This window comes from Cryptomeria japonica, chromosome 9, assembly GCF_030272615.1.
Source record: "Cryptomeria japonica chromosome 9, Sugi_1.0, whole genome shotgun sequence".
NCBI classification, from domain to species: domain Eukaryota; kingdom Viridiplantae; phylum Streptophyta; class Pinopsida; order Cupressales; family Cupressaceae; genus Cryptomeria; species Cryptomeria japonica.
In genome coordinates this window covers 58,377,970-58,395,175 of record NC_081413.1, presented here as the reverse complement: position 1 = coordinate 58,395,175, position 17,206 = coordinate 58,377,970, and the positions used below count along the sequence as shown (strand labels likewise).

Below are 17,206 nucleotides of genomic sequence, written 5' to 3'. Positions count from 1 at the left end.
GCTCATCAAGTTTGCCTTGCTTCTCATAAAATGATCTTTGAATTCTCATCTTTCATCCTTTCAACTTAAAATGATTCTTTGCAAACTTCAAAGGTAGTAATCATGTAATGAATCTTGAACCTTCGCCTTCAACTAAGTGTTGAAATTATAGCTAACTTCAGATTACATGTAATTATAGCTTGCTATGAATATTGGGCAAGACCTATATAATGTAACTTGTGGATAGGGCAAGACCTATATAATGTAACTTGTGGATAGGACAAGACCTATTGAATGTAACTTGTATTAAAACGTGTTGGAGCTGACCTATATTAAAATCACTTGTAACGTGAGGGCTATTTCAGTTTTGGCGCCAACCTTAAAGCATTGAATTGTAATTAAATATGTTCTTCATGCAAGCCGACTTGGGAGAATTAAAAGGCTAAGTCTCCTATATATACAAGGCTATCAATCATTGTATGATACAACACACTCAAGCGAATTACTTCTCTAATCTGCAAGTCATCCAAGTATTCAGTGAATCCTTCTAAGAGATCAGCGATTTCTTCTTGAAGACAGCAACCATCATCTAGAAGACAGTGAACACCACTGAGTAACTGCGAACTGGTTTCAAGTGGCAGCAGTCATCATTTGAAGATCAGCGAACTATTCTTGAAGGCTGTGAACACCATTCCAGGATCAGCAAACTTCATCCCTGGGACAACAACTTTTGTATTGCAGAAAAGTTCATCATTTCAGCATGCCCTAGGTTAGAAGTATAACTGTGATTAGGTTGCTGTTAAAGAGTGAAGCTCATTGTAAATTAAATTGGTGTTGCCCAATAAAGATCTGAGATTAGTGGCTGGGTTTTTCACCTCCAAGAGGAAGGTTTTCCCAAGGTATCTGTGTATTTTGTGTTTGTTCTTCATTGCAGTCTGATTTTTGTTGTTTATTGTTTAATCTGATTGCTAAAATCAACACTAAGAACACATGAAGTGGAGTTCACTTACTTGAATTTTTCTTTTGAGACTCAATTTGTGGAATTCACTCATCTTTCAAATTGTGAAGTTTGCTCTTGTCTTAATTCTTGAAGTTCATTTATATCCCAATATCCCTTGATTTGTAAAGTTGGAATTTTCCATTGAAGCCCCCCTAGGAAGCTTGCTTGTCTCAAACATGAAGTTAAAATTTGCTCATGAAGCTTGATTCATGAAGTTGACATTCGGTCTCCTTCTTGATCTCATGAAGTTCATTATTAGTGGTTCGCTCCATTTTGCTCAAACATGAAGTAAAGAATTTCATTTGAAACTTGCTGCTGTTGAAGTTATCAACTTCGCTCGTCAACACCAATTCATGAAGTGTAGCAACTTTGCTCTCCTTGCTCAATACATGAAGTTATAAGATTGCTCGAAATCAGTAGCTTGTGAAATGAAAACTTCGTTCTAAATCATGAGTGTGTGAAGTAACAACTTCGCTCCAAATTGGTGAAACATGAAGTTGATTTGATTATCTCTTCTATTTATATCCAACTTCATTCACAAATCACTCTACTTAACAAGATCATGAACTTCGCTCCTCTTCCTAAACACATGAAGTAGCAATTTCGCTCCAAACTTTCAACTCATGAAGTTACTATGTCGCTCTTAGTTGCTTGAACCCAAAGTTCACTCCTTTCTTCTTAAAGTTGAAGTTGTAAGATCGTTCTATTTCGCTCCTCAATGGAATCATGAAGTTCATTTGATATTATATCTTCATTAGGCGATTATCTTTTCTTATTCAATGTTGCTCATGCTTATGGAATTCGCTCTCCTTAGTGAAAACATGAAGTTCGCTCATCTTTCCTCCAACATGAAGTTAAAACTTCGCTTACTTCTTTCAACTCATGAACTTTGTACTTCGCTCTCTCTCTTTGTGCATGAATTATTTCGCTCACCTCTTCTAATGCATGAAGTAAGTATTTCACTCACCTCTTCTAATGCATGAAGTAAGCATTTCGCTCATATTCTTTCATACACGAAGTTGGTGAAATCACTCACCTTCTCTTGACCATGAAGTTGGAAATTTCGCTCCAAAATGTAAACTTGTAAAGAGGGCAACTTCGCTCCACATAGGTGAAACATGAAGTTCGCTCCTATAGGCTCAAAGGTGAAGTTTGCTCCAAAGTGCTCAAAGGTGAAGTTCACTTCAAAGTCCTTCAACATGAAGTTCGCTCCTAAGTGCCCCAACATGAAGTTCGCTCCAAAATGCTCAAAGGTGAAGTTCGCTACAAAGTGCTTGAACATGAAGTTCGCTCCAAAGTCCTTCAACATGAAAATCGCTCCTAAGTGCCCCAACATGAAGTTCGCTCCAAAGTGCTCAAAGGTGAAGTTTGCTCCAAACTCTCAACTCATGAAGTTCGCTCTTCTCCTCTTGAAGTCGAAGTTCGCTCTTCTCCTCTTGAAGTCAAAGTTCGCTCCTCTCCTCTCCAACATGAAGTTGTTTGACAAGTTAGTCTCTCCGTCAGGATTCATATATGGAATATAACATTTAAGTATAAGTTCTTATACTTTAAGTTATATTCCATAAATATTGTCAGGATGTTTGAGAGTGGTTTCGGACCTCCAGGAGTTATAATGCAAAATCTAGTTTTTGGAGGATTCTTCAATTTTCTAGACTTGGTCAAATTTCAAGACATTTCAAGATCAGGATGACATTCCAAACTTAGCCAAATTTCAGGACATTTGAGGATCAGGATTAGGATAACATTCCAAACTTCTTAAGGCAAATTCGCTCTGACCTTGATGTTAGGGATGGGACCTAGGACATTATGCATTCAACCAAGGTTTGATTTAGCAACTTGAAGCATGACCAAGTAGTACACAAAAACCCTAGGAATGATCTAAATAACCCCTAATCACTCAATTGACCTAACCTCTTGAGGAGATCCACCTGGCTTGATGACCTTTGAGAAACTCAATCCCTTCAATGTAAAGGCTAAGACACTAAAATGACCAACAACAAAACTAGAAGAGCTAACCCTAGAAAGCAAAAAGTGGGGGTCCCCATTTGCAATGGGGCGATGTGTGAATACCTCACAACACCACCCAGATCACCAATCAATCCTAAGGGATAGAGTGGGTAAGGCCTTATAAAATCCTAGAAAGATGAGAACTAAAGGTTGAGAGAGCAAAGAAATTCTATATGGGAGATTTGTGCTAAAAGTGAGCCGAGAAAAGCAAGTTCATGGAAGGAATTGCCAAGATATGCTAGCAAGCAAGATATATTGTGTTCCTAAAATTGGTGACATGCCTAAATCTATTTGTTGTCTGGTTAAATTATGTTAAGAGTCATTGTGTCTAGTGTGCATGGTCATGTGTATGTATGAATATATTATGTTCCTAGAATTGGTGGCATACCTAAATCTATTTGTAGTCTGGTTAAATTATGTTAAGAGTCATTGTGTCTAGTGTGCATGGTCAAGCGTATGTAAGGACTAGTAATTTGTGGTGTCAAGACCATGACATGAATTGTGTGTGTTGAACTAGCATAATATCCTCTATATGTTGGCCTAGTGCCATGTTCATATATTATATGGTTTAAATGTGTGAATTGATGGAGCCTTTGAGAAGGAAGACTCTATGGTGAAAGGTGTTTATCGATCAAGAGGCCTTGATGGGAATGGTTTAGCTGACCATAATGGAGAGCCAAGTTATACAACTACTTGTAATGCAGTTGGATGAAGTCATCTACGGTTTAGCCAAAAGGGACCACTTATGGTGTAGCCAAGGGAGGTGTCATGCTATGAACCATAGTTACAAGCCTCAGACTCGGCAAGCTGATTTTTTACTCGAACTCAGCCTCAGTGCCCAGACTCGGCTGAGACTGGACAAATGAAAAACCCAAGAAATTCAAAGATTTTTAACAATTTTAAACTTCTTTCATGCATTTTTTAATAAATTAACATTAAAGACAATAATCTCATCAAATAGAAGCATATACACAAGTTTACATTGATCACATAAGTATAAATGCAAATTTTAGGCTTGCGTTGAAAGAAATAAGCTAAACTAAATAACACATTAGAAATATAGATAGTGTCAAATGTCTACAATATACATAGAATATGAAATCTGTTAATGCATTAGTAGCTTCTGCAAGATAAGACTTCTCTAACCCGTTAATCTCCTTTATTCTGTTATGGTTTATTCATCTATGCTATTAAATTATCTGATTTATGCTTTCCGAACTGTTTATCAGATTGTAACATTGATCATGATTATGATATTGGCATTGGATAAAGATGGATTAGATCGACGACTTGCTTAACATAGTTAAGCATCGATCTAAATGCTATCAGGCTAATAACCCAATAGCATATTAATGTCGATTCATTTATTCATCTATGCTATTAAATTATCTGATTTATGCTTTCCGAACTGTTTATCAGATTGTAACATTGATCATGATTATGATATTGGCATTGGATAAAGATGGATTAGATCGACGACTTGCTTAACATAGTTAAGCGTCGATCTAAATGCTATCAGGCTAATAACCCAATAGCATATTAATGTCGATTCATTTATGAATCGGCATTAATATGCTATCGAGGTATTAACCCGATAGCATATGTAATGCTATTTGTTATCGGGTTTAGTTCATACCAATAAACATTTATAATCGGGCCATTAACAAAGCATCATAACTAACACCGTTTCAACCGAGTGTTTAAGTATTAAATGTTAGTTACCAAACATAACCGAAATCGGGATGTGCAATATGGAAAGACACCGATCAATAGGTGCCTTGATCGGTCATGTCTGACCGGTCAAGACATCTATTGACCGGTCTTCTAAAACATATAAAGCCCGACATGAATCATTTGGAGAAGACATATAAAAAATATTAATGATCTCTCTCCTTCAGCCTGCAACAAAACAATCAGATTATCAGACAATATAATCATATAAAATTCTCACATATATAATTTCTTCTTTTATTGCAATTGAATAAATCTTTACATGGTATCAGAGCCAGGTTAATCGAATCTGAGGCTATTCAATTTCTGAATAATTCAAGAATAATATTATATATTACATCACATTTCCAAAATGGCCAGCGCTATTAGATTCGAAGATAGACTCGGAGGTAGCGATGATTTCTCAGCTTGGAAGTTTAGAATCAAAATGATTTTGAGAGAAAACAAAGTTGATTCATATGTTCAAACTGAAAGTGCAGCACCCGAGAATGAACCCGACAAAACAACATGGATTGAGGGAAATGAAAAGGCTATTAAAATAATAGTTGATGGGGTAAGAAACAACATAATGCCCATCATAAAGGGAAGATGACTTCGAGAACTATGTCCTCTACTCAACACTCACAAGCCATACAACAAACAAGTCTAACTCATGGGTGATCGACAGTGGTTCATCCAGACACATTACCGGTTTTAGAGAAGTGCTAGACTCCATGATAGAGGAGAATGATGAGGAAGTGACCATCGGAGATGATTCCTCACATCCAGTCAGAGGAATTGGAACCTGCATCATCAAATTAAAGACAGGCATGTCATTGCAACTTGAACGAGTACTATATGTCCTCGGCATCAAAAGAAATCTAGTCTCCATATCAGCACTAGAGGATAATGGATACAGAGTGACCTTCATGGAAAACAAGGTGTTGGCTTGGCCAAGAAATTCTACCATCAAGAAAGCTAAAGTCATTGGACAAAGACAAAGCTATTTGTATGAGCTATGCACAAAGCCCAACTTAGCATTAATTCATGAAGCCACAAATGCAAATGAGGTGTGGCATAAAAGACTAGGCCACCTGAATTATAGGGCTTTATCATCTATGGGAAATCTTGTCACAGGTCTACCTAAGTTGAAGCAATATCATTCAGAGGCGTGCAAGGGATGTGCCCTAGGTAAAAATACCAAGGGTGCCTTCCAAAATAGTACTAGGAAGACAAGCAAAATATTAGAATTAGTTCATTCTGATGTATGTGGACCTATGTCCGAACCCTCTCTAGGGGGATTTTTGTATTATGTAATATTTGTTGATGACTACTCTAGGAAAACTTGGATCTACTTTCTGAAATGTAAAGAATCAGAAGAGATCCTTAATTGGATAAACATTTATAATCGGGCCATTAACAAAGCATCATAACTAACACCGTTTCAATCGAGTGTTTAAGTATTAAATGTTAGTTACCAAACATAACCGAAATCGGGATGTGCAATATGGAAAGACATCGATCAATAGGTGCCTTGATCGGTCATGTCTAAAAGAGACCGATCAAGACATCTATTGACCGGTCTTCTAAAACATATAAAGCCCGACATGAATCATTTGGAGAAGACATATAAAAAATATTAATGATCTCTCTCCTTCAGCCTGCAACAAAACAATCAGATTATCAGACAATATAATCATATAAAATTCTCACATACATAATTTGTTCTTTTATTGCAATTGAATAAATCTTTACAAAATCCATGTTATCAAAAGTTCAAAACATATATCAACATAAAAGCTAGAGCCTAGAGGCTAGAAGTCTAAAGCTTAGAGGAGCCAATATCAGTGATCGCTCGACTCCATAATTCGAGGCCCAATGCTCACATGCACACTACCACAGACCACTACTTCCAGATCCAGGAAATGGAGGCCGAGAATTTGAAGAAGCCTCTCCACCAATGGCTGCCATTGCTTCCATTTGCTTCCTTTTTAATTCTTTTTTCTCTTTAAATTCCTCTAATTGAGCTTTGCACTTCATGTATAGGCTCAAGGGGTGTTTTTTTGCATGGGTTTGCATAATGGCATTCTATTTCTGCAATGTGATATTTCAACCGTTTAATACCTCCCCCATTATATTTTGTTTTGCAATAAATACATGTTACTTCTCCACTTTTTGATATGGGTATGCCATGTTTCCAAGCCTTATCTTGTCTAACTGGGACACCACTTCCACTACCGATAGGCTGAGACATTATGCTGCAATATATCATAAATGAAAACAATCAGTATAATGTCTCTTATTCTTAAAACCTAAAAATAAATAATAGAAAGAGAAAACAAAACTAGGGTTTCAACTTTCATATTTTTTCCATCAATAAAAAATATAATAAAAACAAAAAAAATGGAAATATGAAAGTAAGAAAATCAAAAAAATAACCAAAAAAATGGCACTTACCCCTATAAATTTGCTTGAAAACCTCTTCCAAATCCTTCTTTAACACCTTCAAATGCTTGAATGCAAGCTACAAACTTGCACAACCAATCAACAATCCTTGTGTCCTCTTCAATCTATATGTTGGTCTTCTCTTCAATGCCTCGATTTTTTGCTCAAAACTCTCTTTCTCTCTCCTCCTTGTGCTTGCAAACAACAAAAATGACTTTTTAGGGTGTGGAAGAAAACATATTACCCTTTTATTTCATTTAAAACTATGACATTTTTTTTTGACTTATTTTTTTTAACTGGGCAGCAAAGTCTGACCCACGGGACTCGGCAAGTCTGTCGAGTTTGACAGACACGGCGAGTCTACCAAAACTCAACCAGACTCGACCGAGGCCGAGTCCAAAGGCTGCGGGCCTCGGCGAGGACGACTAACCTTTGGACTCTTCGAGTCTTGTAACTCTACTATGAACAAAAAGAAGCTTCCTTGGTCATGAGAGCTTGGGCCCATTAGCGAGTGTAGCCTCCCGAATTGTTAAAGTGCACTTGAGTTTGGATGTGTCTTATGTATGCATGTGTGTGAATATTATGTGTGCACCTAGTTAAGTTGAGGCTTGATCTCATGTAATTGGAATTGCTTCCATTAGACTTGGATTGGCAAAAGAACACACATTAGCCAAGGGGACCCACTATAGAAAAGGAGAAAAGGAGTAAAGGAGTGCCAATGGCCCATTATAGTTATATAGAGGGCTGATGCAGTCCTCTCCCCTACCAATATAGCCCCTGCTATCAAACCTCTTGAATTCCTCAAGCCACCTAGCATCTCATCAATACTATGAGGGGACCCCATTATGAAGGTGACCAAGTGGAAAGTAGACTTGAGACTTGGGGTTGGCCTCCAAGCAAAATCCTCTCCATTTTGGAGTAAAATGCATACTACTTGTTGTTGCAATCTAAGAGTTATATTTAACTCCAGTTGTGATAAAAATAGAAGATTATATCTACGAATTTATGGCATTGAAAATGAATATGTATAGTACATGAATAAGCTCTTTCTTACTATGGGTTAGTATGATTGTGCATGAAAAGAAGAGAAATGTTGAAACTCTACTAGTGTCATAAAAGATGCACAACAAAAAGTGATGTAATTTTGTGGTTCAAGAAGAATGATTTTCAAATTCTTGTTCAATTGCAAAAGGCAATAGCAAAAGCTCTCATAATGAACAAGTTTTTAAAAATCATGTCAATTGATGTGATGTTTAGACCATGAGAGTCTTGATTGGTCCAAGTTCAATTCATTGAATAAAGTTTGTCATTAGAATTAAGATCACATGTGAGATAACAATGGACATGGAATTGATTCCAATTCCTTGTGTACTATTAGATTACATGTCTTATTTATGACTCAACTGTTTAATGGATATTGGCAAAGATAATGCTCATCGCTCCATGTTTTGGTATCCCTGATCTAGAGTGAACGATGTTCATTAAGTGCTAAGTTAATAATACTACTTGTTTGGAACTTGATTTAGAGTATATGAGCAATATCTTAAGCCTAAAGAACTAATCTAGGATCTTGAAACGCTAAGGCCATGCAAATTTGAGAATTTCCCTAAGATCTACAACCTCATGAATTGGGACTGAAGCTTGAATCATATTTAAACTTGAATATCTTACTCAAGTTGTCATGTCTAGGAACCAATCGAATCTTTTACCTATTAAGTGATTCTCATGTCCTTTCACAAGGAAGTAACCTAACTAATTGTGCCTTGAAACTGATTTCCCTCTAAGCACTTGATGTTGCTTCTATTTAATCACGAAGTCAAGGACCTAGCCTTCAATATGTCTCTTGACATCGGATCTTTTAGACTAATTTCGCCCATTGAAGGCAACAACTAAGCCTCTATCCCTTTTCTAATTGATTCTCACCTTTGCATCCTTGTTCCCAACCCCATGACAAATTCCATGACCTAGTGCTCGATATTTCATGTTTTGAGTTCCTTGTTTATGTTTTTAAGTTTGCAAGACTTGATATTGGCAAGGAGAGTTGTGGCCATTGATTTCATTTTGATCCAATGGCTTGCACATTCACAAACCTTGTTAGTGCCCTCTAGCAGTCTTAGTGTGTGCTAGCCATCCAATTTCCACTTAATCCTACGGTTTACACAACTCCCAAGAAATCCCTCCAAATATGTCAAAGCTCTCATGTGCCATTGTCAGCTAAGTCCCACTTGAAACTATGGTGGCCTCCTTCTCTTGTTTGTTCACTATGCATGCACATTAGCACTACCCCATCAGCAAAGGCTACTATTTACCCATGAAACCTTTGACTACATATTGGACTCATCAATTGTATGTCAACATAGTTACATGAAGTCCTTTTCTTATCATCGTAGAGGTAAATCTCTCGAGTTACTTTTGATTCAAAACCTATGGCAAGTAACTTGCCGGAAAAACTTGCTGGTAGTAAACTGCACATTTCCAAATAAATGTAGACTGAAATAAGGAAATTTTTTATGTAATAACTTTTTATTAATAGTGAAACCTGATGTTCATATAAACTTATAGGTTGAACTCATTTTTTGGTCTATGATATGTATTAAACTCTGATTTTGATTTATATTACATATGATGAAAATTAGTAATATGTTCTACAAAATTGGTACGTGTCTCTTTGAAGAATATTTTATTTTATTCATGTATTTTCAAATGTTCAATAAATTTGCCGAGTTATTGCCACAGTTTACCCTAAGTTTTGACCTGATCCTAAGTTATTAAATATTTTGGGCCTGCCGAGCGATTGCTGAATCCCAAGTGGTGGCAGGACCTCATCTTTTTGTTCTATTAAGTATTGACTTCTAGAGAATCAAGGATGATAATTTAAAGTAAGCCTAGAGCTACATTGTTTTGTGATACATGTTGCAGGCTAAATTCCGAGCCATGAGCTATGGTTAAGGATGTTAACTGCTGAAAGTTGAGGAGCGAACTTATGGCCCTATGCTTCTAGAAAGTTTCAATGCAACAACCACAATGGATTTTGAAAGGACACTCAAATGTATGAGCTCAAACATCTTGAAGTTAATGATTAAGAACCAAACCCATGGGTTCTTAATTTGATTTACCAAATTAATCGTGTAGCAAAGCTTAATGTATCATGGTTGAGCTCACTACTTATATGATGTGATGACCTTATAAGAGAATCAAGGATGATAATTTAAAGTAAGCCTAGAGCTACATTGTTTTGTGATACATGTTGCAGGCTAAATTCCGAGCCATGAGCTATGGTTAAGGATGTTAACTGCTGAAAGTTGAGGAGCGAACTTATGGCCCTATGCTTCTAGCAAGTTTCAATGCAACAACCACAATGGATTTTGAAAGGACACTCAAATGTATGAGCTCAAACATCTTGAAAATAATGATTAAGAACCAAACCCATGGGTTCTTAATTTGATTTACCAAATTAATCGTGTAGCAAAGCTTAATGTATCATGGTTGAGCTCACTACTTATATGATGTGATGACCTTATATGTTGCAAAAATGTTTGAGAGTCGTTGATGAGATCTTTGCCAAATAACCTTCACACCTCTCATGAGACTGTTTGTTTGTATGAGATCAATGTACTCAGTGTTTGCTATCTTGAGTGTCTGAACCACTCAAAAGTTAATATGAATAGAAAAGAGCTCTTGTGTTAATATCTAAGCATCACAGTAAAGAGTTAAATTTACTTGTAGTTATGGAAAGGGAATCAATAGCTTTCAGTAACTTACCCAACATGTAAAAGAGAAAGGAAGAAAGTAGAGTTGTTCATTCCAAATGTCGAAAGCAAAAGGGGAAACAAGGGCAAATAACCATAAACAAACCTTTAAGCTGTAAACAGGGCATGTAGGTAGATACTAGATAGTTGTGTGTGGGTGGGTAATCAGCAGAAAACTACTATTGGATTTATTTTAATGTTTTTGTCTCAGTTGGAACCAGTAATTTCTCAGGCAACTCATATTTTTCTTTTATACAATCTAGAAATATTATTTAGAATAGTGATGAAGTTCTGCATCGACATTTTATTTAACTTTGGTATTGGCTCAGATTTGTTCACGTGCAATAAATCCTTTCCAGTAAATTTCAGCATTTTAAAATTTACAGGAGAATCTAAAAGACACATAATCAAAGTCCAGATGTAGTCAGATTCACCTCTGGAATTTAACTCTAATGGCATATTTTGAGACATAGATGTTAAGAATTACACTAGAGTCCACTGAATAGATCTCACTACATAGATTCTGATTTCAGCTTTTCTAATTTAGTTTTCTCTCCATAGATTCTGTATCCAAAAGTTGAATTTCTGAAAGTTTTTTTCAAAATTCAGCTGCAAATCTCAAAATATTAGTAGTTTCCACTTTTGGGTCCATAACATCTTTTTGAAAATGAAAGACAATATACTTAAAAATGCCAAGAAAATGGTATAAAAGATCTAGACTGAATGAAAAAAGGAGTATGGTAGATCTAAACTGAAGGAAGTGAGCTCACCATAATCAAGTTCATAAAAGTTAAGGTATAAGATGTGAGTGGTGACAAAGGCTATCAATGGAGCAGCCACCATGACTCGAGCAGCCTCATCCTTAACATCAAAGGTTCGAAGAATTGCAACAATAAGTGAAAAGCCCATTAGAGCCACAGCTGACGAGTAGTCAAGTTTTTCTGTCAGCTCCACATCCCTGATTCAAATGAAATAAATGTGTACATTAAGGTTATATTTTCAGAAAAATAGTTAAAATAAAAGCCAATTACTAACAAAGCATTATATATCATACTATACCAATGAAGCTCACAGAATACCTTTAAAGGAATGTTTGTAATAAAGACCAAAAACTAGCCTTATTGCTTTAACTGATTTCAGAGTGATACCAACAAACAAAATAAACTTTTTGATTTACCTGCTGTGAAAAACAGCACTCCAAAACCATGCATTCATGGATAAAATGCCATATATATTCCACAGTCCTGTAAACTCATAGTATGTACTTCTGTTATGAGGCCTCAACGGTAGTTTATAATATACAAGGATCACAAATGAAAGCCATCCATGAAACTGCACTGCAAGATTAAGAGCAGAAAATGCCACTGACACAGGTTCCTGCACAGATTAAAAGTTGATTGATTACATCTACAATCAATTCACTTTTGATTATATAATTATAAGTTAGTTCATATGATAACACACATTTGAGTCAGATACTCTGAAGGGTAATCCCACCACAGAAACCAATTCCTCCAGAGGTAAAATGCAGTCTATATCCAATCAGTTAATAGAGATTAAAAATGTGTATCTTCTCATAGAATACAGTATTCTGTCTAAATGTTTCAATTCATACATCTTCATCACCAAAATTGCAAGTACATTTCAGAGGCCAAAGAACTCATACTGCCTACTTCTGTTTTGAGACTCCAAAGGTGGTTTCTACTACACAACGATCAAGAATGAAAGTCATCAATGAATCTAAATTGCGAGATTAAATGAATAAATTGTCAATATCACAAGTTGTTGCACAAAAAAATAAGTTTACGTCCAACTAGATCTAGTTTATTCTTTTATAGTAACCACTGGAATCATATTTTTGCCACAAAATCACACTACAAAAAGCAATTTATCCACAAATGAATCAGTCCACATTTGATCAGCTAATAGTGAAAAATGTATGCATAACTTTGCTAAGATTACAATATTCTACTACAAGTTTCAAATCACGTATTTGGATTACACATACCTGAAAGCCAAATACTCGCTTGAAGGGCCATTTTCCATGATATTTTACAGGTTTCTGTCCAAGAATATCCCTTTCCGACTCCCTTTTAACCATGCAATGGTAGCGACAGTCAATCCTACAGTCCCATTCTTTCCAACGCAAGTAAAGGGGTTCTTGCATAAACCAGGCACCTTCTATTGATGCACCATTCACAGGAAGCTTGCATGATGAAAAGCAGGTTTCTTCAACACAACCATTCTTTTCACAGTTCTCAACACATGTCCTGCAGTTGTCAAACCAAGAATGTAATAAAGAAATGGGAAAAGCACATAAACTTTAAATATTGAAAAGAAGGGCATAGGTAAAACTTGAAGACCAAGGAAATTTCAACCCTAAGCAGCATAGACCGACATATTTCAATGCGTGCAAAAATATTTAAATATTTGTTGATCCAATGTAAAAGTAGGCTTGTGAGTGCGTTGTGTCCATTTAGTGCTAAAATATAAGGTGCCATATAACTTTTCAAATTTTTTAATTCATTAAAACCGATTTTAAGAAAAGGGCACTTTGAAGACCTAGTAAAAATGAACAGATGCAAAAAATCCAAATGAAAAGTTAAAACCACTATATGCATCAACCTCACCATTCATTTCCTCAATCTTGTGGTTCATTAAAAAACTTCTTGCTGCATGTCTCTTCCGGCACATATGTTTTCTTCCCTGATCTCAGAGTGCATGTTTAAATTATCACCATCATATTTACACCTTTAAGATTTCTAAACGTAAACATTTTGACATGCATATGGGAGTCAATGATACTTTATTATCCTTTATTTCCAATGTTTTTTGGCCTACCTTCCAGACCACTCTTCAAGGATTTAGAACAAGGGATGGTTATGTAGTTTGCTCTCTATTTTAGTAAATACTAATAACTATTAGAATATTAAAATAATGTTAATTTTAGTATTAATGCTCAATAGTGTATATTCTATTTTAGAAAGATCTTCTACGATCTTCTCAGGAGTTTCTTATTAGAAACTTGCTATTCTTGTAAATACTCTTGTATTATTTATGAGCGTCTTGCTCATTCTGTAAATCAATCAATTCTTTGAAATCCATTGCGTGTCTCGCACTGTTTTATGGTATCAGAGCCTAAATAAAGAATTTGTGAATTCTTTTCCAAGATTTTTCGGGCCTCTTAGTTTTGCTGCAGATTTTCGAAAAAAACATTTCAAAAGTCCGTTTTGGACTGTCTTTATGCCGTGTAACGGGATTCTTCGTGTTTGCGTCTGTCTGGCGAGGGTTTTCAGCATTTTTCGGCGCGGTACAGACCCGCCATTTTTTCTGCAACCTGCAACTTGGTCAAACCCGCGTTTTTTGACTTTCGGCTAGGGTTTTGATCCTCCAGATTCAGTCGAAAAAAATTTCTGAGTATAGATTCGTGGTGGGTTTTTCGAGATCTCAACTGGGTCGTCATCAGAATTTTTGGGTGCCTCGATTTTCGAGCCAGCAGATCCAGATTCCTTTTGGGTTTTTCGCAAGGATTTCTGGGTTGTCTTTGGATTTTTCTAGGTCAGCCGGAAATTTTTTCTTGAAATTCGTGCCAGCCGTACTTCATTTTTTGAAGTCTGTACCTGCATCTACCTCTGTTTCTGCAGTGGGATTCAAAAATTTTAGATTCTGTGCCGACGCCTCTTCTCAGTTTTTTTTTTTCGTTTTCAGTGCATTGTGAAACGTGCAAATGGCTTCTCTAACCAACCTGATGTTAGAAGGCAGTCAACACTTTAATGGCAACAATTACAACATCTGGAAACAGCGTATGTTGATCATTTTCGAATATAGGCATCTTGACCAGCTTGTTTTGGGAAAAGAGCTCAATCCTGGTACACCTGGTGCAGATCAAGATAAGTTTGATGAACGCAATCGGGAGGCAGTTATGCATCTCAAACTCTCTGTGACTGATGATCAGTTACCACAAATTCCTTCCGGCAAGACAGCTTCCGACATCTGGAAGCATCTAAAGGAATTGCATGAGACATCCGACAAGAGCCGAGCATTCTTTCTGAAGAATCAGCTGTTCTCCATCATGATGGACGAACGCATGTCCTTACAGGAACGCTTCACAAGGATCAAGGACATTCGAGATCAGCTCGAAGCTATTGATCGGACTATGGAGGAAGAAGACATGGTAGTAATCACTCTGAAAAGTCCTCCAAAATCGTATGAACACTTCATTGAGACCCTCAATATTACTTCAACTAATGTTGACCTGAAGTTTTCAGAATTGTGCACCAAACTTCTGCAGCAGGATCGCTGGAAACAACAGTTTGGTAGTAGTACTACGTCAGCCTCCTCGGAAAATGCCTTTACAACCAAATCCTTTCACAAGGATAAAGGCAAATTTCAGTCCTCTCAGCCTTTTCAGCAGAAAGGCTCTTGTCAGGCACAGGATGATGCTAAGAAGAAGAATGTGCAGTGCAATTACTGTCACAAGTACGGCCACATGAAGAAAGATTGCCGTCAGAGGCTCGCTTCTGAACAAAAGAAGCAGGGAGGGTCACACTAGAAGGCGCATGTTGTTGAATATTCCGAGCAGAAGGAGTCTGCCTTTTATGCCTTTATGGCTAAGAGGTCTTCAAATCATGCCAGGTCTTCTGCTTGGTACATCGACTCTGGTGCGTCACGTCACTTTTCTCATCGGCGTGACTGGTTTACAGACTTCTCATCTTTCAGTGATTCCGTTGTATTCGGCGGAGGTGAGGAGTATACAGTTGTTGGCAGAGGCATTGTTCAGATATAGTTTGGTGGCAGGAATCTCATCTTCCTGAATGTGTACAATGTTCCTAGTATGGAACTTAGTCTGCTCTCTGTCAGTCAGATTATGAGGAATTCTCCTCAGCTAGATGTGGTGTTCAGTGCTCACAAGTGCTCCATCATTGATCGGGAGAGTCTTACCGTTGCTGTTGTTCTAGAGGATCATGGCCTATATAGGCTTCTTGACACTGGTGATTCTCCTGAAGTGGCTCTGGCAGCTCGTGTTTCCCCTCTCAGCACTTCGTGGCATCAGAGATATGGACATCTCAACATTCAGTATCTCTCTCAGCTATCTCGGGAGGGACTTGTTTCAGGGTTACTTGATATTCAGACTCAGCATCTTGGAGTCTGTGGCGCCTGTCAAGCTGGCAAACAGCATCGGACTTCATTCACACATGGAGAGTCTTGGTGCGCATCTAAGGTACTTCAATTACTTCATGTTGATATTTGTGGTCCTTGAATACATCTTCTGTTACTGGTTGCAAATGCTTTTTGCTTATTGGAGATGATTTTAGTAGAAAGATGTGGGTGTACTTTCTTAAACACAAATCAGATGTATTTAGTATCTTTCAGAAGTTTAAGTCCTTAGTTGAAAAAGAGTCTGGATGTAGCATCGTTACTCTTAGGACAGATAACGGGGGGGAATTTTGTTCTTCTGAATTCTCCAACTTTTGTGATCCAACTTCTGTGATACCCATGGCATCAAACACCAGTTGACTACACCCTACACTCCTCAGCAAAACAGTGTTCTCGAGCGTCGCAATCGTACGGTTGTTGAGATGGCTCGCTCAATGTTACAACACAGGAGTGTTCCGAATAAGTATTGGGCTGAAGCAATGTTTACTATAGTCTACCTCCTTAATTGTTCCCCTACTCAGGTTGTTAAAGGGAAGACTCCAAAAGAGGTTTGGTCTAGTCGGAAGCCTAAGATCAACCACCTGAAGGTTTTTGGCTCTGTTGCCTATGTTTGGATTTCAGATGCTAAGCGCTCCAAGTTGGATTCCAAAAGTCAGAAACTCATGATGATAGGATACAGTGATCACCATAAGGCCTACAGACTGGTAGATATAGACACTGAACGTCTTATCTTCAGTCGTGATGTTGTATTTGATGAAGACAGAGGATTCTTTCAGTCCCCTTCATCTGAGCAGTGTTTTGAGGATCAGCCTCACAGTGTTCTTCTTCCATTAGGTTCACCTGATGGGTGGGATGATGCAGAATCCATTTTCGATGATGCACTACCTGAGTTCCCTCCGAAGAATAATCCTCCTCCTGCTGCTCCTGTTCCTGATCCTGAGCCTCTTCTAGCTCCTCCAGATGTTAGCACTTCTACTCTCCGGCCTAAATGGTGGGCCAAGACCATTGGTGATCTCAGGGATACTGAGCTCATTGAGGGTAGAACCTCCCGTAATAAGAGCAAACAGCAGCATACAGTCAATTTTGCTCTCATGGCTAACATACACAATGTTTTTGAGCCTCAGACATATTCAAAGGCTAAAGGTATACCTGAGTGGGA

General features: G+C 37.3%; 1 protein-coding gene across 4 annotated transcripts in view; it reads right to left on the bottom strand.

The window, feature by feature from the left end:
• LOC131033516 (uncharacterized) overlaps positions 1–17,206 on the bottom strand; it is a 67,897-nt gene that overhangs the window by 17,290 nt on the left and 33,401 nt on the right. For all 4 annotated transcript variants that reach the window (XM_057964748.2, XM_057964751.2, XM_057964749.2 and 1 more), the window contains 3 exons: positions 12,899–13,160; positions 12,068–12,267; positions 11,661–11,848 (listed from right to left, as the gene is read on the bottom strand). In XM_057964748.2, coding sequence (XP_057820731.2) covers positions 11,661–11,848; positions 12,068–12,267; positions 12,899–13,160 — 650 coding nt within the window. The remainder of the gene's footprint in view (positions 1–11,660; positions 11,849–12,067; positions 12,268–12,898; positions 13,161–17,206) is intronic.